The sequence below is a fragment of the Ascaphus truei genome, chromosome 14 (assembly GCF_040206685.1).
Source record: "Ascaphus truei isolate aAscTru1 chromosome 14, aAscTru1.hap1, whole genome shotgun sequence".
NCBI classification, from domain to species: Eukaryota; Metazoa; Chordata; class Amphibia; order Anura; family Ascaphidae; genus Ascaphus; species Ascaphus truei.
Window position 1 is genome coordinate 33,675,345 of NC_134496.1, and position 27,968 is coordinate 33,703,312.

The window sequence follows — 27,968 nt, forward strand, 5'->3', positions numbered from 1 at the left end:
GCCAGGCCCAACTTCCAGTCCCAGCCTGCAGGGCCCCCCTGTGCTCTTGGGCCTCTCCCCCGCACATGGTAGTTATGCTACTGATTTCTATGACTGCTCTATTTCTAAGGTCGGGAGGACCAAATGATGCCTTTAGTTTGAGTATAGACAATATTGGGGACATGAAAAGTTAGTAAATTGGAAAAAAAATTATTTTTTTCGTTTTCTTCTTTATGCAAGTTGGAACTTTGACCGTCTTTTTTCCTGGTTCTTATATAATTGAACAGAATCAGTTTAGTGGGATCAAATTCCATCCAAAAATTGCTCAAAATACATTAAATCCTGCAAATAAATAGAAATTGTGCTTTTACTAAATAGTTAAAATAGTTTTATTGTAAGGACAATCACAAATACAATTTGTTAACCATTGTAAACAAAATAGTATTACATGCTTATGTCCACCCATTTCCACCCACATCATGGTTACGGTTTTGCAAGCAAGAAAGCAATACATTTTTTATAATAACTTGAAGAGCTTTATCTTGTGGACAAAAAATGAAGAGATATGTTCAAATATTTCTATATCCACAAATATCCAATAACACAGTTGTTCTCAACTCCAGTCCTCAAGAACCCCCAACAGGTCAGGTTTTAAGGATATCCCTGCTTGAGCACAGGGGGCTCAGTCATTTTGACTAAATCATCTGTGCTGATGCAGGAATATCCTTAAAACATGACCTGTTGGCGGTTCTTGAGAACTTGAGTTGGGACCACTGTCATACAGATGCAGCGGCCGTTATTCGAACAAATCACGGAGCCGTGTTCGTGTGCGCTGCTGTATTCCACGTGGCATTAACGCGGCCAATCGCCCCAGGCACCCGTGTTTCTTGCGGTTGCTTTGTTTGAATTTCATGGATTCTGTTTCTTTGTGTGCAATGAAATGAATGAATTGTAATGTGTACAATACTGTGCTACTCTGTCAATTTCAGGTGTTTAAAAACCAGAACACTAAAATGCCATTTTCTGCACTCGACGGCACTCGCGTCTTAAGGCGGTAAGGTTGGAAGTAATCATGCGCCATGACATGGGTATTACGAGGTATACAACGCGTGAAGTGTTCGAATAACGGCTGCTACATCTGTAACATAAGCCCTTAAATATAATTATGGACTCTTTGTAAACAATCATTGAAAAACGTACAGATTTTTAGGTTGGATGATACTACAATGTTAAGTACTCTGCTAAGGCTGCTCACATAAAATACGCATTTTTAGTGGATAACACCACACAAATTACATAAGGAAATTAAATTGAAAAGTGGAATCTGGTAACAAAATAAGGATTGTAGTTTGCGGGGCTGACTGGTTGGAAAATGATGAAGAGTAACTTGAAGGGAGGAGGGAGACAGATCAGGGCTGCTAATCTGGTGTTGCTTTTATGGTTTTGGTTTAGATCTGGTGGGCTGGGCATTTGCCTCAATGTTTTGTTTGGGTCTTTTGTGGAGCAGATAGGACATGCACATACTGTAACTTTTTAAGTATCCAGAGTCACCTAAGGGTGTCACATTAGCTCCGTTCAGACACAGAGAGAGAGAACAAGAGAGAACGAGTGAGAGAAGGAACGAGAGAGAGAAGGAACGAGAGAGAGAGAAGGAACGAGAGAGAGAAGGAACGAGAGAGAGAGAAGGAACGAGAGAGAGAGAACATGAGAGAATGAGAGAACAGGAGAGAGAGAGAACGAGTGAGAGAGAAAATGAGACAGAGAGAACAAGAGAACGAGCGAGAGAGAGAACGAGAGAGAGAGAATGAGAGAACGAGAATGAGAGAGAATGAGAGAGAGAACAAGAGAGAATGAGAATGAACACAAACTCATTAGCATATCTAAGGGGTGCTACTTTTTTTTAGCACAGGTGTTTCTCCATATTTTATTTGGAGGGAGGGGATATATATATATATAAAAAAAAAATATATATATATATATATATATATATATATATATATATATATATATATATATATATATATATATATATAATGCCTTGGACTCAAAATTAGGTCGCTCTCTTACAGGCATAACATGGTGTTAAGCCTATTCTTATTAGATAAGTAATGGCCATTCTTTTTGCATATAATTAGGTTAGTGGATACCCTTTAAATTCACGGAAATTACTGTCCACTACCTATTTAGGTAACATCATGTTGATGTCCTTGATTTAACGGAGCTTCGTGCATCTGAGTCATATAGCTCTTTGCAAATGTCCCAATTTTGAGTATGGCAAAAAAGATTGTTGCGATCCAAAAGTTTTCAACAAGTTTGCTTAAACACTAGAAGGCAATGATCATTCCATGTTCGATTAATTTTTATTTAATTTCGCTTTGGAAATTTGATTAAAAGTTAAAAAAACAAACTTTTTTTAAAAGTCACAGGGTTTCTATTTCTTAAAAAAAAAAAAGCGAAATGGCGAATTTTGAACAATTTTGTTCGAGAAAATCACAGATTACTATATTGTATATAAGTATGCGAAACTAATGTGAGTGTACATTGAAAGTTACCTGTACCTTATTTCTGCAGGTTTCTAATATTTATTTTGACTATTCATAGACATTGTGCCTGGAATGTATTATTATGTTTAACTGAGAGGTCTTTTAATCAGTAAAAAGTTAAAAAAAAAAAAAAAAGAAGAAAATTCCATCTTAGTTTCAATAAAGTGCAAGCAGTGTGCAACATTTGGTAACAATTGATTAATAATTCAATATTTATTCGCTCCGTGAAAAGAAACTAATTGTAAAAAGAACATTAACAAATATCTTGGAAATTATCATGTATTGCTTTGGTTAGGGGATCAAACAGAACTACGCCTAAAAGAAAAATGTAGGAGCATTTCCAAACTTTTTGGAAAACAAAAACGGTGGTGATTTAAATTTTTTTATCATTCTACGTGAATATTTCAAATGTTAGAAACCTGCAGGGGATTTAATTAGAGGTGGGAGGCTGGTACAAAAATAAATAACAATAAGTGAGAATGTACCCCTTATGGCCATACAATAATATATTAATAGCAGTGTATGTACAACCGTAAAACATTTCCTGTACTTACTATGAGAAAACAAGTGCCAATCATAGCAGCTTTCATTTTAACATCAAGATCTACTGGAAACTCAATCCCAAAGTTATCAGCATTGGTGAAAACATCATTCACAAATCCAGACCAGTACTTGGAAATCTTCCCGATGGTTGACTTTTCATTAAGAGTTTTCACCTACAGAATATGGAAAGAAAGAAAATATATATACTGTATATACACCTTAAGTCATAAACCGCATACTGCACAGGGGTGAGGGATAGGCTTCAGTCACAGATACAATCCAGGATGCATTGTTAAAAACCTCTCTTGCTTTATCCATTGTAACACCGCCGGAGGAAGAGATCAGTGTATATCGAAAGCTCGCACAAATAAAAGCATTTCGTTAGCCACAGAACGGTATTGTCTATTCATTTTTGATTATATATATATATATATATATATATATATATATAAAAATAAATATTTGTTTTATTAATATAATAAACAAGTCGTAATCTCATCAAATGGAGGCTACAAAGTCTATGTTAGGAGCAAAGTCCTATTTCAGAGTAAACGGAGATCTTTCTAGGTAAGAGGCGCTTGATTAAGCCGTAATTAAGAAATGAGAATGGCATAAAAATATGTTTTAATCAATATTTTTCTAGACTTGTAAACACTGTTGAATTTCACACCTCACTGTTTCACATGGGACATTAATACACGTACCTTTCCAAGTTTGTATTTCAAATGGTTCCTAAATGGTATTTGCTTCACACTGCTTTATGTAGAGAGGTTTGAAACATGGGGTATTATTAAGAGTACTAATAAATACATTATAGAGGAAAATGTTTCCATTAAATTGCACTGAGATGATGCAATGCTTTATCGGGAAGAAAGTAGCTACATGACATCACTATTGTATATGTATCATTGACATACTGTAGGAGTTTAGGATATTAACTATTGGACAGATTGAATATATTTCAGTGTTAGGAAGTACCTATAGAAATGGAATCAACGCTCTTCAATTAACTAGAAACATAGTGTTTGAAAGTAAAAGAAACATTAACGTTAAGGTCAATTGCTGCCAAGGTGTAAAACCACAGCTTGAGGCTGCTACAGTATAAGTAAAGTAGGCATGAATAGACCCATCTGCTTTGGTGCATGTAATGACCTTGTGAACAGGGGTTGCTGTAAACATAATACTAAACAAAAATACAGTATATAGAATAGTGAACCAAAATAGTCTACCCCGCACTCAAACAAGATACAAACAGTTGGTTCAAAGTAATATTTTTACTAAGAAGGACAAGAATAATCAAATAACACAAAACCAGAATAACCTAACATAGTATAACAAAAAATTAAAAAGGGAAAAAAGACGAAAAAACGGGGACACACGACGCCAGCATCATTTTCACTAGGACTGGAAGTGTCTGCGAATCATCTCATGAATAAGTACTCATTCTGTCTTGATGCTCCAGATGGAACTCTGTTAGACTTTTTCTTCTAAAAGGAAAGTTCTGCTTTTGTGTTATTTGATTATTTTTGTCCTTATTAGTAAAAATATTACTTTGGACTATTTGTATCTAGTTTGAGTGCATGGTAGACACTATTTTGGTTCACTCGATTTTTGTATTGGAATTGGTGAGGATTCCTCTCTTCCTGCACACCATTTCTATACCTTTTAGATAGATCTAGTTTTTTATGTAGGTAGGTGGTGCTGTTTGTCCTTTGTGATATACTAAAAATATATACTGTATGTTGGTAGCAGTGTATACAAGTAACTTTTTCAAGTTTATGGAGTAGTGGTTTTCAGGTAGTCAGGCATATTAGTTGAGTCTCAGTATAAAGCAGTAATGCAGTGGACCTTCATGGTTAGCAATTGCAGAATTGTATAATGAGCAGAATTTTATTTTGAAATGTGTGAGTAGGAACAGATACAGAAGTGTCAGCAGCAGACAAGAGGGGATGGTGGTTCATGGGGACCTTGAAGTTGTAAAGGTAGAGTGTTCAGATTATAGAAAACAATGCTCCCGCTTTAAAATGTGGAAAAGCTTGGACATTTAGGCAGGGGCTGGAGGAGAGATGTCCTACAGATAGGAAATAGAACATGAGTAGCAGTCAGTAGAGATGGACGAAAGTGTAAAAGATAGGCATGGACATTTCCACCCACACTTCTATATGTCTCCGCAAACCTGTGAGGAGCTTACTCTCTCTCTTTGTACTCATATTTCAGGTTCTGGAGGAATTTGATAAAGTTCGTTGAAGTAAACTCTAGTGGGGAAACTGCATGGTCGCAGGTTTTTTTAAAGGTAGGCGAACCAAACTTTTTTGGACCAATTTGTGAAAGTTCGACCTTGAGATAATCATACGTTCAGCCATGAAATCTATTTGGTGCTCAAGAAAGGGGATGACATTTTGGTAGACTCAGGAGCAGAACCAAATAGACTGTAATGTCTCTTTCAGTCCAAGACTGTGTCTTTTTGCTTAGTAAATATGGGCCAATGTGTTCCTTTTAATTAGTACCTTCTTCCGTAATTAGCAGATTGTCTTTGTTTAATAGAATTTCTTCACAAAAAGCAATAAACAAATGAAAGCGTTTATAACAAAAAAAATCTACTTATTTGCCATTATTGTAAATTAAGATATTTTTTTTATTGTGCAAATTGAGAAAACCGAATACAAAAACTGATTTATCTTACTTTTGTAAACGGTTAAACCGTTAAACAGCAAAAAAAACAAAACAAACCCTGGCACAATTATTTCACTCTTTCAAAATACACTTTGCAGCACTTCTATGAAAGTAACTAAATAAAATATTTTCTGGTAGCACAGAGTTCATCACAACGCAAAACGAGAGAAAGAGAATAGTTAATATGTTTTTTAGTAAAAACTTCAAAGCAGATGTCTTTGCCTTGTAGGCTGTTTTTATTCTTAGATTTACTTCACTGCCCCAGTATTGCATGCTGGCCTCCGTGGTTTCAGAAAGAATTTCAGAAACAAAGACCCATTTGAGCAGATCTTGGGCAATTAGAGGAACAGCCACGTTAGCAAATGTGGTAAAGACAGAAATGAGCATTTTACCCACATTTTTTGCCATGTCAAATGTAATGAAGACATTTTTTTTTATCTAATATTAAAAGTTATGGGATCATTGTATTCATTTCGCAATTTCATGTTGACATGGGACTATATACATTCAGTGTTGTGTGTCAAGGTTGTTTTGGATTATAGTCTTACTGTATATGGTACAGTATTGTATATACCCTTTGATGCCTCAGTATCCAAATGAAAGAATAAAAGTTAACAGTTACAAAAAACAATACTAATTTTCTCACTACAATATGTAAAGTCTTTACCAGAAATCTAGAGGGGCCATTAAACTTTACTGTTCATAATAAAACATTTGACTGCCTTTGAAAGTGGGTATTAACAGAGATATGACAGAAAGGTTAACTTGTAGCGACAGAGAGAGTTTGGAAATATGATTATTCCTCTGACATTTCAGTCACCTTTACCAAAAATATAATTAACAGGAAATAAACATATGAAAGGTTATATCAATCACTCCAGCCTGCAGATTATCTACGTTGCTTCTGCTGCCTATAACAAACATGATGGCTTAAATGAAATACAGACTAAAATGATAGGTCAAATTAAAAACAGAATAAATACTATTTTCAGATGTCATTGACATAACAGAGTTTGACTTGTCACTTCTTCTGTTTGCAACGTGTCACCATGTGTGATATATTCTTATATATAATATGCATCTCTGAATCATCTCGCTAATACACCATCTCTCCTGATCAAATAGCACCTATGCATTTCTGAACCTTCTTGTCAAATGATTTAATCACCATTAGCAGTGAATATAATTTTTCTTCATAAGGAAATAATTATTTGCACAAGGTCTCACGCAGTTAGTGCTAGCTTTAACTTACATTGTTGAGGATAACTTCTTGAGGCACCAAACTAGCAAGCGTCTAGTAAACCAACAAGTATGTGGACTTATGACTCCATTGCCCAGGACACTGCACTCTCATAGTTATCAAAGGGTACAAATAAATGTAGGAGTTAAAAAGAAGAAATATATGTTAGAGTGCACTACATTGAAACAGGGTTTTCATAAGATACAAACTGTAGCAATGCATTGCATTTTCAACATACAGTACTAAGCACTCTGTTTTTATTTTATTTTTTTAAATCATAGGAGTCATAATATATATATATATCCAGACCCTGAATATGTGTTTCATTAAAGTATAAATAAAATAAAAAAGAGACTACAGGAGAAGAAAAGAGCCCTGTAAATAACTCTAGGATAGTTAAATCATACCTAACTGTGGTCTTACACTTATGCAGATCCTGAAACATACCTATTTTAGGGTCTCGATGTGAGTAACATCACCTTTAGCTCTGACCTAGCTAACATAACGTTAAATCCCTGCGGTCACTATAACGGAGCTCTGTGGATCTGCGCTGTTAGAGGGAACGACTCTTTTGCATATCAATAGATCTGATTGAGCCACCTGTGTTGAAGCAGGGACTGAGTGAGCCACTTGTGCTGAAGCAAGGATATCTTGAAAACCTGACCTGCTGGGGGAGCTGTAGGACTGGAGTTGAGCACCCCTGAGCCCTGACTTAAAACATACTACACTGAATGTAGAATGTTGAGGTTGAGATAAGCCACATATGCTTATGGTAACAAAAATGACCAGCGTGTCAGTGCAAAACGAGACATTTAGTTGCCCAAGAAGCATATGAAGATAAAATCTGCCCCAAAACTTTCTGGTAGTAAATTGATAAAAACAACTGTAATTGAAAATGTGAAACAGGAATGATGGTTTCATGAATCATACCTCAAAGTCAACATCTCCAAAACAGCTGCATGTTAGATATGGACCAACGATTTCCAACACGTCTTCTTTCCTCTCATTCTGAATGGTGAACTTTGGCAGAAGAGGGTCCCATTTCTGGACAATGAAGCCAACGGTTGTACCGGGAGGAGCTTGCACTTCCAGCTGGCAAGACAAGAGTTACATTAGGTTTGATGACATTTCAAGGATATCGCATTGACCTTCCAATGGCGAACTGCGACTAAAAAGATATCGTACAGATTAGAAGCGCAGAGTAATATTGACACCTTGGACAGGTTTTCACAGCAATTTATTCAGCAGCCTGTATGCTCAGAGATATGACTATTATAAAATGAAGTGAGAATTTGTTGTTTCTTAGGTTCGTATGTGTCAAAACTAAGTCACAGCTGTGGGTTTATTTTTTAAATTGTGCACATAAATGCATTAATAAAAACTGCATCTGAATCAAGGTGGGGAATCTATAAATACATAAATGAATCGTTTTTTCCTAATGTTGCAGTGACTGCGGTGTCATTTAGGGTTGCAATAAAGCGCACCACATTCATTCTTTCACTGCCCTTTTAATATAAAGTAATTTGCTGTTGCAACTGTTCTGCAGCAATGTAAATGGGATAAAATACTGTATATCGGGGTACAAATTCCCAATTCACAACAAACACCATATTAATAAAATTTATCTCCTTCTCAGTTTACATACCTATTATTAAAGCATCAACCCTACTTTATCTAAGGCTTTTCTTGGGTCCTTGGTTTTCTTCTGCCAAACCTTAAGCATCTTTGATATTTTCCTCACCACATGTGTTTGGGGGCATTTTCCATGTGTCTAATATTCCTTCAATAACCCTTTAATGTACTCACTCGTCTTTACCAGGAGTCTATCATCCAGCTTCAGAGCATACTGTAAATGCGCATTATAGTATTTTTTCCTGCCTATGGGGGTAAATCTATACTGAAGTGTTCGTCCAAGCTGTTTTCGCATGGAAGTCCCCATTGAGGTCTATGGGATTTGCAGATACAAAATGGTCTCGTCAGCCCCTTCGGTGTATATAGCATAAGGCCCTATATCTTGATAATAATAATAGCATGCTCTTGTATAGCGCTGCTAGTTTACGTAGCGCTTTACAGAGACATTTTGCAGGCACATGTCCCTGATCCGTGGAGCTTACAATCTATGTTTTTGGTGCCTGAGGCACAGGGAGATAAAGTGACTTGCCCAAGGTCACAAGGAGTCGACACCAGGAATTGAACCAGGCTCCCCTGCTTCAAACTCTCAGTGCGTGTCAGCAGCTTTACTCACTGAGCCACTCCCTCTCCCTAATAATAACAACCGTTGGTGTATGTGAAAGTATCACAACTGTGTTTGATATTTTTATTTTAAATGTTGCCAAGCCTCACAGGGCTAATCATTTCCCGAAATTAGTCATAGAGGCTGTATTTTCACCAACTCCCAGTGACATTTCCAAGATGTTAAGCGAGAAGCCTGTTTGAGAGCAAGAGGTACCTGGGAAATAAGCCTATTTGCATATCTAATTTAAGATTATTTGCATTCTACATGACCTTATTTTCCTGGTTTCTCAGGTATTTTCACAGGCACAGGACTCTCCACATGCACTATATGTGGCTCTATTTGAGGTGTATAAATATACTGAATAGTGCTTCTCTCAGCGATGATAATATACTAGTGATTAACACAAACTGACTAACCTCTTGCAAGTAGCACGGAAAACAGCAACTAATGCACCTCAAGGGCCTAATAACAGTGATTACTTCTTGGCCTTTATTATTAGAAATCCGGATGGTAAAGGGCCGCAGTGGCCCGCAGACGTTTCTATTAAGGTAGATATTTTCCTCCATGGCGAAATAAAGTCTTTGTCCCAGGTTGTCCTTTATTTCATACTTGTTGCTCTTCTCGGTGCCAAAAAAAACTAGACAAACAGACCCCAATTAAAAAAAACGCGTAACTTAACATGTTTTTAATTATCTGTTTTTTTTTATTAAAACACTGCAATATTCAATTAATGCATGCAAAATAACGAGTCATTGTGAAAGCTGTAATTGTTTTAGTCCATGGTCTATAACATGCTGTTTTTCAATCATTGTATAATTTAACACTGAGCTACTGGTTAAATTCCTTAAGCAATATTTAAATTCTGTATGAGTAGCTAAACCAAACAGCAAAGTGAGCGATGAACTGTGCGTTTAAAAAGCCGGAGGGATCTTTCACAGTTCTTATCATCCAGAATCCATCAGTGAACATGATATAAAATACAAAATATGCCTCCCACAGTGATCGATCAGGCTTGAACAGTTTTCTTTACCACACCTTCCCAATACCTGCATTGCTCCCTTCATGTTTTTTACACAGGGCATACCATTAAAATATCCTAGTTGTTGCAAAAAAAGGCATCAAAGTTTATGTAGCCTTAGGCAAGATTATCTGCATGAAGCCAGTTGCCAGCTGGGCACCTACTCCTGTGGGGGCCCTCAGTCATGTTGCTTAATAAATTGTCTCGTAGTAAGGCAAAAGTCTTAATTGAATTTAAGCCAAAATGGCCTTTTGTTAAATCACACATTTATCATGTACATTAACATTTTTTTTGTATTCTTTTGAGAACTCTGTGGTAGGTAATTGGTAGTGGGTTTCCTGTAAATAAAGCTTAGATAATACAATCTTCACACAGTATGAATGACATAACTAAATAAATCAAAGTACACGGGTTCGTAGACATGTCTCACGGTTGTGTCTGACCTGCAGCACTGATATGACAACACATTGTTCTGCATTAAAGGGTTCTATTGTGCGCACGTCCTATAAATTCACCAGAGTAATGGCAACAAAGCATAAATATTTGATATAAATATTTAATAATCTGCACTATCCTAAACTAATTAAGGTTTAGTCCCATCACTGCCAAATGAACCTGCAATGTGTTGCAAAAAATGATTACATATACGTTATTAATGTAGCTAAACTCTAAGGCCCATATTCAGTAAAAGGTACTAAATGGTAGGAAGTCTTACGTCCCATTCATTTGAACGTGAGTTAGGGTGGTCCAAAGAATAACATCCTTTGAATACGGTCCTACGTTTTTATCAGTAATAGAAGTGTGATGGTACTAGAGCAGGGGTGGCCAACTCCAGTCCTCAAGGGCCACCAACAGGTCCGGTTTTAAGGCTAACCCTGTTCAGCACAGGTGGCTCAGTCTTTCTGAGTCACCTGTGCTGAAGCAGTGATATCCCTAATACCTGGCCTGTCGGTGGCTGTTGTTGACTGGATTAGCCACCCGTGGAATAGGGTTTTTTGTTGTTATACTGTAAATACTGTAAGGTATACATTTTTCTAAAATACAGTCCAAAAACCTTTCCCTCAATATTTAACAAATGTAAATTTGTTCTTAATTCAGCAGAGTAGTACAGTACGTACAAAGACAGACGTGTCTGTTAGCAGTGATCCCCGCAGTCAGCTCTGTTATAAATCCACTCCCTTCTTGCTGCCTTCTTAGTGTAGTAAGTGCCACAGTTTTTAGGCCACTTTTTCCACTGGTTTATATAATACTATTTTTCTACTTACCTCCCAAGAGCTCCACCTGCTGGTGAATAACGATCTGCTGTATCTGCGTTTAAATGACAATTACATTGAGTGCATTTTTATTTTAGTCATATACAGTAATAGTAATTTGCCGTAAGTGGTAACCAGGGTTTGTTAACAGAAACCATGCAAGATACATTAGAAAGATACCATAAAAAAAGGAACTCAATTTATTTGTGTTATACAATTCGGGCCATATTTACTAAGCAGTCTTCTGCCAGTCTTCTTCTTTGGACCACCCTGGGTCAGACCGTGGTAGAGGACTGCAACACTCCTTCCTGATGATACACCTGTGGTGGCCGTCCACAGCGGCAGATGTCCAGATCCAGGAAGGGGAAAGCCAAAATAAATTGGCCCAGGATCCTCAGAGTAGTTCACCACACACCTTTGGGGTCTCCAAATGGGTGAGCGTGCAGACCATTTGGAGACCCCCCAAGGTGTGTGGTGTGTGGTGAACTACTCTGAGGATTCTGGGCGAATTTGTTTTGGTGGACGGCCACCACTGGTGTATCATCAGGAAAGAGTGTTGCAGTCCTCTACCACAGTGTGTCCCAGGGTGGTCCAATTGCCTGTATTTATAGCACTTTTGTAAGTGTATTACCTTTTATTTTTGCATGAATATAAAGCAGTCTATACTATCTGTGTGTCCTCTCTGTTTTCCACATATGGGAATTTGCCCATCCCTTCCATCCTGTTCCTGAGGGACGCCCTCTGACAATATTTGAAGAAAACCCTTGTGAGTTGGTTACTCTAAACAACCACACTGCCTACTATAATTTTCTGAATTGTGAGTGAGATAACTACGAACTTTCACCTTAATATTAATCTTGTTTAAACAAAATTGCACTATATGCTTTTTCACATAATTCTGGAAGTATTTGCACTCTTGATCCTCCGCTTTACTATATAATGTAAATGTACAGTATAATGTATGATGAAAAACGGTGGGTCATATTTCATTTGGTATATTGCATGTAGATCCACAAGCTCTGCAGCTTGAGAAATATAGAGACCTGTCAAAGACCTACACGGAAACCAGTGACCATGCAAATGTTGTTGTATACTATTGTCTCCAGAAATCTGAATTGCTTAAAGTACAATACAAAAATAATAACAACATCTTGAAATATGAAAATAACCTTGCTCAAATGTTCCAACCCAGGTGGGAATAAGTAAGAGGGATGGGGAGGTGTTGTTTGAGAAGGAGCTGACTTCAATTGTGTTGAAGACTCTTCATGCTCTGTGTGATCCAGTGGGTGGGGTGTACCAGGTAGATAATCCTGAAGATTTTTATCTGATTGACCTTGGATATCTAAATAAACAACAACAAATCATACAGTGTAGGTAACAATAAGAATATAATGTTGCCTTGATTGCGTTAGGTTAATGTCTCGTTATGTCAATACCGGAACCTCTGTGGATCTGGGCCTCTGGACTGTATGGAACCTAACCACATATTCGAAATGTACTTCTTCATATCAGTTTTTGCTGCCACTATTTCCTTTCGCTGTTTTGTGCCAGACCAGCCTGAAACCGTTTCCAAAAAAACCTTTTTAGTTCCTATTTAAATATGTATAAGTTAGTTGTAAATTATTTATGTGCTAAGCGCAACTCTATTTCATAGAATACAGTGTCTCGACTCTATTCCTTTGTGTTACATGAGATGTTATTTATTAAAATGAATAAAGCTGTTACATGAGATTAAAAATACATCTAGATAAGTAAATGGTGTACACTTAATTTTAGAATATTAGATAAGCACATAGACATTTCTGTGATACTTCCAGTTCTCCATCAGAGTGGTATCTCCCTCTCCCCTTGTAGACAAATTACATGTTTGATATTTAGTATTTAAAATGATTTATTATGTACTGTATTGTATATTGTGTTGAAATGTTGAACATCAGGTCAGGGGGGGCATAGGTGATTTCTATTTTGGTACAAATGTCATAGCCTGAAATAGTATACAGACATCTAAAAACGTGTTTTTACCATTCTTGTTTATGGTAATAGTTTTGTTATTTACCTTGAGCTGGAGATAATTTACATTTAATACCAATTATTTCGAGTCATTTACATGTCATATTTAGGAAACGCAGGTCTTGAACACTTTTTAACGAATACTGTACTATGTTATATACACAAATGTTGTACAATGAACCACTGTAATTATGGGTATGTGCAAAATAAGATGTTAAAGCGTCTAAAACAATATTGTATCCTCTTGCATACCTTACAATGCATTGCTGACCCTCTGGCAGGAAAGGGGTTAAGCTACTAATATTTATTTTATCATGTGATGCCGTGTGTGTTCAGCAATCAAAAAGTGATATCTAAGAAGCTGAACGTGCACTCATGGTGATGTCATTTCTCGCTCTCTCTCTCTATCACCTCTTCCAGCAACAGCCTTTTGTAGTACATGACAACAATGGTTCTCCTTGTTGTTGTTGGAAAAATAGTAGAAAAGTCTGTAATTGTGCTTGCTGCCCAGCGAATCAACACATTCTCACATTTGGACTCAACAATCAATTTCTCAATTTTTTATAATTATAATTGTATAATAATTGTTGCTACTAGTGATTTAAATATATATTGTTTCTAGTAGCACAGTAGGAATAGCGCTGATTTTGTATGTTATTTTCTTGCTCTATAGCCCTTTTATAGTGTCTGCATGGATAGAATTTGATTTGACTTAAATAATGATTCATTATTTCCCGGCCGTTATCCTTAACGGACTTTGGAAATTATGGGATGAATATAATTTAGGCTGGAATAGACTCATTCAGAATAACAGCCATTATAAATAGCACAATGATTTATACAGGAGTAAAACCTTGTTAACATCATATTCATTTTTTAGTGAATGCTGTGTTATGATTGGGCGTTAATTAACAGGTCAACATCATGTTAAATGGGCTAGCAGAGTTTAGTTAATCTGGGTCAAACGATCAGTAATTATAGTCATTCCAGCCCACACAAAAACAGGCTTTTTTTTTAATATGGAAATTCTCCATCATTTCTAGAAAATGCCAATTATTTTGCCACTTGCTTCCATCTCTCATTTGAATCAACCACATAAGCTTGTGAAGTGTCTATACATTATATTTTAAGGCGCTCTGTTACAGAATAGGTAGCCTCAATCTAACACCTGGAAGACTGATTCAAGATAAAACAGATCAGTTATCTGTGCAGAACCAAACTTGACAATCTCACACACCCCATTGTGTTATATTATGTGTGTCGTATTATTCTCATCTATGGTTTAAAGTCAGACAAATACCTAAGGTCATTATTTAGTGGGCTTGCCCATGCTTCCGGCTGTACAGCAAGTATGAATCCGCTATTAAAAATAATCATTTATTGACTTACCTTGCGAGGCCATGAAGCCACCCGAGCCACTTCTTCAAAGGGAGCCAGGTTAAAAGCAAAGGCTTTTCTTTTTGCAGTATGGAAGGCAGCTCTCAGCATGTACAGATACTTCACAGGCGTCCTACTTGGTGCTATGTTCCACAGGAACAGGTAGGAAAAAACTTTCCCATCTCATGTTGCAAACTCATGTATATTGTGTGACTGTAGATAACCAGGTGAAAGACTGCAATCAATTGCAAAGAATTTTCATAGATAATATGGTGTCAATAAGATACAACAGGCGATATACACATAAACATGAGTTGAGTCATTGCAGAACACAAAATCTTAAGCTAAATGATACTCTTCTGTGTTATTTTTTATGCTATGCTGCACTCTATTATTCATTCATACATAATAAACGAGTTTCAGAGAGAAGGAATCACGTAGACATTTCTCTTCTTTCATAATAAAGTCTCCTGAAGCGTAGAGTTTGGTTCCTAGAAAATGTTGATTGCCTTCCTCAACAAACGGGTTTTTATTTTACCCGGATCTGTGATGGATTGATGTTATTCATTGTTAATACAGGCAACGAGAAAGGAATGGAAACAATTCAGAGTTTTATTCCCACAACTCAAATTGTAATTATTATTATCTGTCACTGACACGGGAAACATTACAGAGAAAGTGGCCTAGCATTGTAAATCACACAATGCCAAATCTGTGTGTGTTTAACCATCATTGTGACGTCTCAATGTTACAAAATATATAACAAATGCAGACAGTACTGTATATAGGTCTATTACAAAATATCATGTGTTCAATTACTTTTAAAAATATATTCAGATCTACAGACGTACAGTAATCTGGGCAATGTAAGTTGGAAATGTTTGTGGTGAATGTGAAACAAATATTAATTCAGTTCTTTGAAAGCATTGTACTATTCAATACCACACTGGCCCATATTTAGTAAATGGTGGTGTAGCCCTCCTTGCCCGGCTCCTAAGGAGCTGTACATCAGGTGTCTATGATCTGTGTAGGCTGGCAATTGATAATGCAATGATGGGCACCAGGAACTTTATTCATACAAACAGGAGCTTTATAACCGCCGTCAATAAAGGCACAGTCTAACATACACCACTTTATATACTGTCCTAGCGGCCCCAATCTCGGCCCGCTAGGCAGGTACTAAGATTTGGGTCATAATGGGTTACCTAAATGATCCCTCTCCTACATAGCGTCTTTAGAGCTCCTTCTCCTGCGGGCCCTTGCTGGGCCATGTACTAGTGTAGATCCCCTCAGGCTGTCATCATTATCCCTGTCTTGGGTACTGAATGCCACCTTGTGGCCTTCTGTGTTAGCTAGTAGAAAAAACTAGGGTATGACCCCCAAATATCGAGGCCACTAACCAGGCACTATGGAGTGCGTTTGAAGACAGAAGGGAGCATTTTTTCTCTTCTGTGTTAGCTAGCCAAGGAACCTCAAGTTGGGCTGATCCTGTCCTGCCTCAAGGCCTTGGCTTGGGGAACCTCGTCTAGGCATAGGCTTTCTCCATCTGAAACAGGAGAGTCGGGAGAAGCCATTCCTATGGACACTATCTAGGTCGGACACTATCCCTAACTACAAAACAAGAAAGGGGGTCACTACACTGTTATAGAGCTATTTATACACCAAACATTATTTACACTATCTACAGCGAGGCTCCTCCAATGCTACTCCTCCAGGAACCTGTTCCAGCACCTTCTCCCTCACTATATATATATTCCCTACTGTGATGTCATTGTCACCAGGCTGACGTGGGCAGGACTTAGGTTCTGCCAGGTCGACCAGTACTATGTGATGGGAGGGAAGCGTTACTCTATGTGAGCCCACACGGTTAACCCTTAAGGCCAACCCTTAAGGCCCTCATAATCCCAAAGGGGGTTACAGGGATATTCCATAAAACACCTTCTGGTGCTGGAGGACACCTTACAACTCATTCAAATGAATAGGCTGTGAAGTGTCTTGTTTAATAGAGCTACTTAAATATAGTCCATTATATAAAGGTATACATTTATGGCCTGTTCAACATTGAAGGAAAACATGCGTTTGTCTTGATAATTCAACATAATCTATGCACAGCACTTTTCGTCAATGAAAATCATTATATGTTCATTACATATTTAATATGGGAGAAGGAGCGGCTCAGTGAGTAAAGACACTGACTGGCACTCCCTGAGTTTGAAGTAGGGGAACCAGGTTAAATTCCCGGTGTCAGCTCCTTGTGACCTTGAGCAAGTCACTTTATCGCCCAGTAAATAGATTGTAAGCTCTACGGGACAGGGACCTGTGCCTGCAAAGTCTCTGTAAAGCGCTACATAAAACTAGCAGCTCTATACAAGAACAAGCTATTATTATAATATGTACATATTTAATGTCCATGTTTCTTATCAATTCTGAAACATCAGACTTACAGTAGTTTGATCCTTAGCTTTTTTCCATATTTAGAATGCATCTGTGTGTATCTATACATGTATAACTCTGTTAATGTATAGCATTAGTCTATAGGATGCCAGATCTACTGTACCAATAAAGTACATTTCTTAAAAAATCTACGTAAGTACCAGCACGCACTGTCTAATAGCTAAATGATGAAAACAGTTGTAATGCAGAATAAACATTTAATAATAAAATGAACCAGAAATAAATCATATGTGTTTGCAGAAACCAGTATCACAAATGGGCATGTCACAAAGTGAGGGGTGGGGGGGGGGGAAAGAAGGAAAAGGGGAAAAAACATGAAACACAAGGAATATACACAAAAAAAACGGAGAACGGAAAGTATGCTAGGGGGGCGACGTTTCGAGGGACTACCTCTTCATCTGGCCCATTCCCCCTGGTCCAAAAGGACCGAGAGGTACTTCCCTAAGCCTCCCTTCCCCTATACCTGGTCAAATCAGACACCCCTGAAAATAGCTAGTAAACATATAGTGTAAGCTAAATACAGCTAAAAAGCTAATAGCAGGGCAGCAAGAATCCACTAATGGTACAGTTAAAGCTGAACACAGCTTGCAAGAAAGCAGCTTGCAAATGAGCACCAAGAGTCCACACAGTCAGTGAAAGGTTAATGAGAAAAATAAATGAAGTGGTCAAACCCTCAGTGGCTCTGCTCCTTCAGCTGCTTGTGTGGAGTTTGATTTATTTCTGGTTCATTTTATTATTAAATGTTTATTCTGCATTACAACAGTTTTCATCATTTAGCTATTAGACAGTGAGTGCTGGTACTTACTTAGATTTGTTAGTACTATACAGGGGAATAAGGGTCCCCTTTTGTTCCGTGCACCCTGCAATTGCATATATTTAACACCATCAGAGTGCTGTCTATCGTCCCCTTTTACCCTTAGATTTCTTAAAAAATGTTTTTACATGTTCATGGAAAGCAACATACTAAGCAATAACAAACATGGAGAAAATACCCTGATAATATTTTCTACCATTTAAATACTGTCTAAAGGATGTGACGTCACTTTAAGGGATTGTCTTCAATCCCATTGGCTCTAATACCATGTGATATGGCCATGTGGTTTGAAGGATGTGACGTACCTCCCTTGAAGATGACGTCACACCCTTCTCCAAAAAAAAGAGGCGGGCACATGATACATCGTCCAGTCAGATTGGAGCTGTACCACCTGACATAAACATGTCACATCACAGGCCATATTTAAGGCCTTGATGCCTCATTTGAGCTCAAGAAGCTGACGAGTCAACATCGTGTTGTGCATTTACCAGTGGGTTTTTGGATTAACAGATGAAGAAAAAAGATGAAGAAAAGAAAGAAATAATTACAGGTGAAGAAAGAAGGTGTTAGAAGATTGTGACGACTCAGGAGATTCCTTCCTCTCCCTCTTTCCCATCTCCTGTTACCCTTTCTTCTCCTTCCCACTCCTCTCCTTCATCTTCCACCTCTCTCCCCTTGCCGCAGCGCGTTCCCTGCAGGTCTCGCATAATCACGCACTCCCTTAGCCCCTGCTGTAATCCTCCCCGCTCCCTCTCCCCCGTGGTAGCTCCTTTACCTTCCCCTGTGGTGCCATCCGTCCCGTTGCCTCCTCGCGTGATGCCTGCGGTGCGGCGTTCCGCGCGCCTGGTGACGCGTCCGGTGCGTGCACCCCCTCAGCCCACGGGGGACGCGCGTGCATGCTCCTCTCTGCCTTTGCTGGCCATCGCACGGGCACAGGCCTCGCACGCATTCCCCTCCTCTTGGCTCCGTCCCCCTCCTGCAGTCTTCCCCTGCTCCGTGCGGACCGCGCCTGTGTTGCAGCCTGTGCGCGCGCATCCCCAGCTTACAGGGGGCGCGTGCACAGACTCTTCTTATCAGGTTTACCCTGTCTCCGCCTCCCAAGCTGTTCAGGCCATTCCCCTGACTGCCCCTTCTGTCTCCTCCTCTTCTCTCCCTGACCTATCTCCAGCTTCTCACTCAGAAGCGTGTGTGAAGAGCTCCCAGGCATTTGGTAAGGAATCAGCTTTATTCTTTCTTTATTTGGTATATTTTACTGTGGATCTGTGGGGGAGTATACTGTGAGTATACTGTGAGTTTATAGAGGGTTTTGGGTGCATTTTCAGGTTTAAAAAACGTTTTTGGTTTTCACCCAGAGGCTGCAGTGTTTTAACCCAGCATAAGCTGCAGTTTGGCTGGCTGGAAACTGCAGTCTCAAACCCTCTCTCCTCCCCTACCCCTGGTTGTTTTGTTATACTTCTAGTTTCACTTTATTTTAAGCCTGATTTCCTTTTGTCATTTGCAATTTTGGGAGCTCTGAGTCTTACTTTAAGACCTTCAATATTGTGGTGTGGTTTCTTGTAAGAGAGAGAGTTAAATAATAAGGGGAGAAAAGAGAAGATTACAGCAGGTTTTAAAAGCTGTTTTTCTTCCCCTCCCTGTGCAGAGATAGTTAATTGGTTCTTAAAGGGACAGTTTCCTCTCTGCATCTCTCTCCCTAAGCACTATTTCTTCCCCTTACTTAGAGGCTTATTTTATCATGCCTGGGGGGAATAGGACTAGTGCAGCAACGGGGGCCACACCTGGATATCGGACTCCAAAAACTGGGGCCCTTAGGATCAATAACCATAGCCCTAGGCCTGGTACATCCAGTGCCCTGGCCACACCTCCCCCGGCTCCTGTTGTCAGTTTAACCCCTGCAGTCCCAGTTCCAACATGGGCGCAGGTGGCAGCTTCAGGCGTTGACCCCAGTAATAACAATGTGGGGCCACGCCCTGTCTGAGCAGGAAGCTTGGGGTGAGATGCCCAATGTCACTTGGCCTCAACATGGAGATCTATGTGAGGGCTGTGGCAGACGTTGTGGGTCCCTCTGCTGTGGTGGCGGCCAGCAAGATGTATGGGAGGGGCATTTTCTTCCTCCATACGCTGGCTGCCACCCACACCCTTGTGCAGAAAGGCATCAGTGTAGGGGGGACCTACATCCCGATAGAACCCATGGAGGGGTTAGGCACAAAGGTCATCCTTTCAAATGTGCCCCCCTTTATCCCAGACAGCCTCTTGCGGCCGCACCTGCAAACCCTGGGAGACATTAAGGGGCCTATGCAGAGAGCAGCGAATTTTCGAAATTCGCTATTTTTTGGAGATAATCGCGCAGAAAACAGCAGAAAATGGAGATTTCCGAAAAACGCGCCAATTTTTCTTTTCTATTTGTAAAACTCGCCTCGCGGCTGGCGAGAACCGCAATCTCGCCAGTTTAAAAAATATCCGTATGCAGAGAGGCGCGAACGGCATCTAGCGGCTGTTCGCGCCAATAAAATGGCGCGATTGTCTCCGTTTTGCCTCGCCAAAAAAAACTGCCGCTCGCGGCCATTGCAAAGGGAAAAAAAAAGGCGCGAATTTGTTTTAACACATTTCTGAAGCGCGCATCTCGCCAATTTAAACTCGCCACACGCATCCATGTTAAACATAGCAGAATTCGCACTTTTCTGCATATGGAGATTAAAACTCTCCAAAAAAGCTACTTTTTAATAAATTCGCCAATTTTAAAATTCGCTGCTCTCTGCATAGGCCCCTAAGTCTCCTATAACAAAATTATCTTTGGGCTGCAGGGATAGGGCACTGAGGCATGTGCTCTCATTTAGGCGGCAGGTACAGCTGCTGATGCCGGGGAGCACAGAATCTGTGGAGGGGTCCTTTAGGGTGCCCTACGAGGGCATTCAATACACCGTGTTCTATGGCACGGAGGGGGTTAGGTGTTATTTGTGCAAGGAGCTGGGGCACACTTGTAGGAGTTGCCCCAAAGGGAATAGAAATCCCACTTCAGCTCTTGCACCCGCCCCTCCCTCTGCCAAGACAACCGGTGCCGCTGTGCCCACCACAGCGGGGCCCTCGAGGGCCCAGGTCCCTCCAGGGACCGCAAGAGATGTCGCTGTCCCATCCCGAACAGTGACGTCTATATCTCTCCCCAAAGAACAGAGGGAGAAGGAAAAACCCTTGAGGGCCCAGGTCCCCTCTGGGACCGCAGGAGTTGTCGCTGTCCCATCTCGAACAGTGACATCTGCGCTCACCACAGCGGGGCCCTCGGGGGCCCAGGCCCCCCTGGGACTGCAGGAGATGTCGCTGTCCCATCTCGAACAGTGACATCTGCGCCCACCACAGAGGGGTCCTCAGGGGCCCAGGTCCCACCTTGGACTGCAGGAGATGTTGCTGCCCCATCTCGAGCAGTGACATCTGCACCTCTCCCCGGGGAGGGGGTCGCCCTGGAGCGGCCACCCTCTGTTGTCGCTGTCCCCCCCCCCCAGGAGGAGACACCCTGTGATGCAGCGCCCACTGGGGCGGGGCCCTCGGGGGCCCAGGACCCCCTGGGACCGCAGGAGATGTCGCTGCCCCGTCTCGAGCAGTGACATCTGCACCTCTCCCCGGGGAGCAGAGAGAGGGTGAGGGGGTCGCCCTGGAGTGGCCACCCTCTGTTGTCACTGTCCCCCCCTGGGAGGAGACACCCTGTATCGCTGCACCCACCACGGCGGAGCCCTCAGGGGCCCAGGTCCCCCCTGGGACCACAGGAGATGTCGCTGCCCCATCTCGGGCTGTGACGTCTGCACTTCTCCCCAGGAAAAAGAGGGAGAAGAAAAGAGTAACCCTGAAGAAGTCACCCTCTGTTGTCGCTGTCTCCCCCCAGGAGCACCCTACCCCCAATGTAAGCACCGTACAGGGTGCGGGGAAGCGGTGGGAGGCTTCCGCTGAAGAGGTAGCGGTACCCTTTTTTGGGGAATCAATCCCCAGGAAGAGGAAAGCAAAAACTAAGAACAAGAGGGTGATTGAGGAGGGCGAGGAGGGTGAACCGTATTACGTTCACACTCAGAAGTCTCCGAAGCGGAATGCAACATCAATTCCGCTCAGGGTGGCCCTGTCCGGCCCACAGGTTAGGATTAGCCAGTGTAAGCCGGACCCCATAAATATGCAGTCCCCCCCCCCCCCTCGAAGATCTGGAGGGAATGCAGGAGGATATACCCGGTGTCCCTGGGGTGGAAGATCAAAGTGCTCAACAACATGAGGCTTTGCTCCTAGAAATGGATGTTGGGGAGCCTTCCAACACCCCTCACAGTTGGAGAACATCCCCCGGGGACTTGTGTTTCGGTGAATCTGCCGCGCCGGACGCAGTTGTCTTCGGGGACTCGGAGGTCGGCCAGGATCCCCCTCCGGCTGTGCCGCCTTCGGGTGGCATACCTGAGGCTAAGCCCCGGTTTGTGTCACCGGAAGAAGGGGATGGGCTAGGGCTGACCCCTGTTGTTGGGGGTTTGGAGGATGGAGCGGGGGAGGCGGGTGTGGGTGAGGGTGTTTTAACAAGCACTTCATTTTGCATCTGGGAGATGTCAGATGTGAGCTCTCCTGGTGAGGAGTTTTGGTCGGGCACTTTGTTGGAGGCGACTGCTGGGCTGGACGCTCCCTATGAGGTACTTGCAGAAAAGTGCCCTCCGGCGATTAATGCGAACGCCCGTGGCATCCCGTTTGTTCGCATGGTGGTAGAGGAGACCAGGAGGGCACTGAGTGCCTCGTTGGCCCCCAAGGACACTAGGGAGACCGCTACCTCCGCCATACCGCCACCAGCTACCCCTGAACATCCTACCCCGGGGTTGGATGTGGAGGACATAGTGGACCCCCTCGTAGAAACACCGAGGAGGGGACCCACTCTAAGGCTGAGAAAGGCCCCCGCAGGGAAGGGCGGGGTTCTTGAGTTTTTCAGTCAAGAGGAGCTCGGGGAGTTGGGGCTCAGTGAGGAGTCCTCTGGCACCGTGGAGGCGGTGGACTCTTTGACCCCTGTTATCCCTGCCCAGGAGCTAGATGGTTTCCTGGAGGATACCCTCTGCAAACACGGAACCACGAAGGTGCAGTTGGCCCTTGGAAGGTGGAAGGATGCCTCGGTCATTCTCCAATCTCTCTTAGTATACATCAGGGCTAACCACAAGGCCAAAATCTCTGGGCCTATCCATCTTCGTGTCCTGAAATTTCATAAATTGATGCGAGACCACATAAAGGCTTCTCGGGGTGTAGCTCCCTGAGCGCCTGTGGAAAGCAAAACTCCTGATTACCAATGGCTTTGAGCATCGTACACTTAACGTGAATGGCTGTAAGGACGGGTTTCGCAGGTTCCAGGTACTCTCCTTTTTACAGAAGGGAAAGTATTCTGTGAGTTTCCTCCAGGAAACCCATACCACTCCAGAGGCTGAAGCCAGCTGGCATCTGGAGTGGCGAGGCAAGGTCTTCTTCAGCCACCTCACTTCGTCATCTAGTGGGGTGGTGACCCTGTTCTCTGAGTCCTTTCAACCAGAGCTACTGCTTGCCAAAACTGTTGTTCCAGGTCGCCTGTTGCATCTCAGGGTCCGGCACGAGGACTACACATTTAATTTCCTGAACGTGTATGCTCCTGCCACCGGACCCCTGAGAAGGCAGTTCTTCGGCAGAATGTCTGAATACCTGGAGACAGTCGACGCGGACGAATACGTGGTGCTCGGGGGTGATTTTAACTGTACCCTCGAGGCTCAGAAAGATCGGAATGGTCCGGAGCAACACCCGTGTTCTGCGTCGGCCTTGCGGGAGGTCATCACACGCTACTCCTTGGTAGACGTCTGGCGAGAACAACATCCTGAGGCATCCACTGTGTTCACCCATGTTAGGGTGTTTAGGGGTGAACGGATGTCCTGGTCCCGGATCGACAGGCTGTATATATCCAACCACAGCCTGTCACGAGCCCAGTCCAGTGCCATTAGGCTGGCGCCGTTTTCGGACCACAATTGTGCGTCCGTGACGGTGACGCTGCTACCTGCAGCACCCTCGGCCGCATATTGGCACTTCAACAATACGTTGTTGGAGGACAAGGGGTTTGCGACGTCGGTCCGAGACTTTTGGATGGCCTGGAGAGGCTGCAGATCAGATTTTGCCACGTTAGAGCAGTGGTGGGACGTGGGCAAGGTTCATCTGCGCCTCGTTTGTCAGGACCACACCAGAGGTGCCAGCAGGCGGCGCGATGCTGAGATCGGGGCCCTCAGGGAGGAGGTGCTCGATCTCGAGAAGTGGCTGTCTGTGGCGGGAGACCGGGACCTGTAGAGTGCATACGTGGAGAGGAAGTGCGCTCTCCGGGACTTGGAAGATCGGAGAGCTCCGGGGGCATATGTGCGATCCCGCATCCACTTCCTTCGGGAGATGGATCGCGGGTCGCGCCTCTTCTACGCGCTGGAGAAAAAGAGGGGAAACCGTAGACATATCACCTGCTTGTTGGCAGAGGACGGTACCCCTCTGACTGACCCGGAGAGCCTCCGGGACAGAACCCGGAGATTCTATGTAAATCTTTTCTCTCCGGAGTCCATCCAGCCAGATAAATGCAGGGTCTTATGGGAGGGTCTTCCCACGGTCGGTGAGGATGGAAGGGAGCGGCTTGAGTTACCATTGACTCTGGCCGAGCTCTCTGAAGCCCTCAATCTCATGTCCCGCAGAAAAACGCCGGGGCTAGACGGGCTGACTGTGGAGTTCTTCTGGTTTTTCTGGGAGATGCTGGGACCTGATTTCACCGAGGTCCTAGCCGAAGCCCTGGAGACCGGTGAGATGCCCCTTTCGTGTTGGCGGGCAATACTGTCTCTGCTGCCGAAGAATGGAGATCTCCGCCAGATCTCTAACTGGCGACCGGTCTCACTGCTCAGCACGGACTATAAGATCATAGCCAAAGCACTTTCGCTGAGGCTCAAGTCCGTGCTGGCAGAGGTGATTCACCCCGACCAGTCCTATACTGTCCCGGGCAGGAGTATTCATGACAACATCTTTCTGGTCCGGGACCTGATGCACTACGCACAGAGGACTGGTCTATCACTCGCCTCCTGTCCCTAGATCAAGAGAAGGCGTTTGACAGAGTGGATCACCGTTACCTTATGCAGACCCTGCGGGCGTTTGGCTTCGGCCCACAATTTGTGGGCTTTCTCCAGATGCTGTACGCCTCTTCAGAGTGTCTGGTGAAGATCAACTGGTCCAAGATGGCACCTTTTGTGTTTGGTCGGGGAGTACGTCAAGGGTGCCCCCTGTCTGGGCAACTGTACGCGCTGGCCATTGAGCCCTTCCTCTGCCAACTGAGGAGGAGGCTCACCGGGCTGGTGCTGCGGGAGCCCGACATGCGGGTAGTCCTGTCGGCTTATGCCGATGACGTGCTCCTCGTGGCCCAGGACCTAGATGATATAGAGTGGGCACAAGCGTGCCAAGAGGTCTACACCGCGGCCTCTTCTGCTCGGATAAACTGGTCCAAGTACTCCGGCATTCTGGTGGGTCCCTTACAGGTGAACTCCTTGCCCCCCGCATTTCGGAATGTCTCGTGGGAGATCGATACTCTCAAGTATCTGGGAGTCTACCTGTCTGCTGCAGAGGACCCGGCCCCAGAAAACTTCAGTGATCTTGAAGAACGGGTCATTGCTCGTCTGGGGTCATGGGTGTATCTGTCGCAAATGCTTTCCCTTAGGGGAAGAACCCTGGTGATTAATCAGCTGGTGGCCAGTCAGTTATGGCACCGGCTGATAGCAATGGGTCCAACCCCCGAATTTATCAACAAGATCCAGAGGAGGTTGATGGATTTCCTCTGGATGGGGAAGCATTGGGTCTCTGCGGGAGTTGCGTGTCTCCCTTTGGAGGAGGGTGGACAGGGAGTGGTGTGTGTCCGCTCCCAGTTACACACTTTCCACCTCCAATACCTGCAGAGATACCTATTCGCTGATCCGTCCCCGCAGTGGTGCCAGCTGGCGACCAGTTTCTTTCGCCAGCTGCGCAATATGAGGTATGACCGGCAACTGTTTATCATCAGGCCCGAGGGTTTAAGTAGAGACCTCTTGTGCTGCCGGCATACTACCGGGACTTACTTAAGGCCTGGAAACTGGTCTCCACGACCGGGAAGGAACAGGCGGTGGGGGTTGATTTCCTCGCCGAGCCCCTGCTGTATAATCCAGCAGTGGGGGCTCGGATGTTGGATTCACCCTCTATTTGCCGCCGGCTAATCCTGGCGCAGGTGACCAGAGTCGGGGATCTCTTGGACTTTGAGCGGCGAAACTGGGTTAGGGCAGAGGTGCTCGCGCCCCGTATGGGTCTGCGTACTGCCCGTGTCCCTCGTCGTTTGATCCCGGAGATTAAAGATGCCATCCACCCCGACTCACGCACCTTCATTGAGGGGGTATTGCAGACCAGAGAGCCTTGTCAACCTTTCAACCCTAGCTCTCTGGATCTTTGCGTGGAACCCAAACCACGGCAACCCACTCGGGCTCCTCTTTCCCCCAACCTCAGCAGGTTGGGGGATATGTCCCCGGCATGTTTCCGCGGCATGCCGAGGAAAGACTTGTATTCTCTAGTGCTCCATATAGTGCATTACCTCGCCCTTGTCACCCGCCCAGATACTATCTGGAGGCGGGTATTCCCTGCGAATGAGGGCGAGAGACTCCGGTGGAGGGAACTCTATTCATCCTTGGTTCCTCGTCCCACCGGGGATTTGAGTTGGATGGTCCTCTACGGTGCACTGAGCACAGGAGAATACTTGGCACACTTCACGGACTACCCCGCCGCCTGTCCCTTCTGTGGCGAGCGGGAGTCCGTGTATCACACTTATTTGAGTTGCGCCAGACTGCAGCCCCTCTTTTCCTTCTTGAGGAGCCTTCTCCTGCAGTTCTGGCTACACTTCTCCCCTCATCTTTTTATTTTTGGGTGCCCAGTGTCCCGGAACAATAAGCCTAGGGATCTCCTGGTCAACCTGCTCCTGGCATTGGCTAAGGTAGCCATTTGTAAAACCAGGAAGCAGTGTTTGGAGGGGGGGTCCCAACAAACATCGTGGCCATGTTTCGGGCGCTGGTGCACTCCCGTATTCGGGCAGAGTACTCGTACGCCGAGTCTACTGGGACGGTTTCAGAGTTTGCCTCCCAGTGGGCGTTAGGCGGGGTGCTTTGCTCGGTATCCCCCATCAAGGTTTTTTTAGATTTAACCCTCCTGTTTTAAGTGCACTTCATCAGTGCACTTGTTGGGTTCATTTAATTTTTGTTTGACTGGTTTATCTTTGTTCTACTTGGCAACAAGTAGAATTGCTGTTCAACTGAATTGGCCGGCTTCGCCGGCCAATCAGTTTCAAACCAGATCAAAATAGACCCACTTCTCTCTCTACTCCTCCCCTCTCTGTCATTGGTGCACCTTCCTTTATAATCCCTGTCTGTCCACCTCTTCCTCGCTCTGCATAGTTCTTGTTTCCCTGACCTATGCTGTGCTCCCTCTCTGCTCCTGTGATTACCTGTTCCTGTGTTACTTTGGATTTCCTTGGCTTTTGACCCCTGCTTACCCTGGACTACTCTGTTCTCTGGTATCCCTTTGAACCCTGCTACGCATACGACTCCACTGACCTTTGGCTTGTTAGGGTCTGGCTTGCCCTCTAACGACTCTACCCTGTGGATCCCTGGACATTGGCAAACGGACACGACTATTCTCACGGACACTCCCCAAGCATTGCAAGTATACACTAACAACTCTTCCAACAGGCCCAGCAACGCTATACCACACTCCGGGCTTGCTCCCACTGCTGTGGGTGTGTGGTATCATACCATTCCCACCTCAGTATTGGGGTCAAGC

General features: G+C 43.4%; 1 protein-coding gene across 1 annotated transcript in view; it reads right to left on the reverse strand.

Moving 5' to 3' along the window:
• Positions 1-282: 282 nt before the first annotated feature.
• PLSCR5 (phospholipid scramblase family member 5) overlaps positions 283-27,968 on the reverse strand; it is a 38,312-nt gene continuing 10,626 nt past the window's right edge. Inside the window, exons 4-9 of the mRNA XM_075569415.1 lie at positions 12,655-12,827; positions 11,498-11,540; positions 9,631-9,851; positions 7,909-8,070; positions 3,077-3,238; positions 283-321 (exon numbers count right to left, since the gene is read on the reverse strand). Of these exons, the coding sequence (XP_075425530.1) occupies positions 283-321; positions 3,077-3,238; positions 7,909-8,070; positions 9,631-9,851; positions 11,498-11,540; positions 12,655-12,827 (800 nt within the window). The remainder of the gene's footprint in view (positions 322-3,076; positions 3,239-7,908; positions 8,071-9,630; positions 9,852-11,497; positions 11,541-12,654; positions 12,828-27,968) is intronic.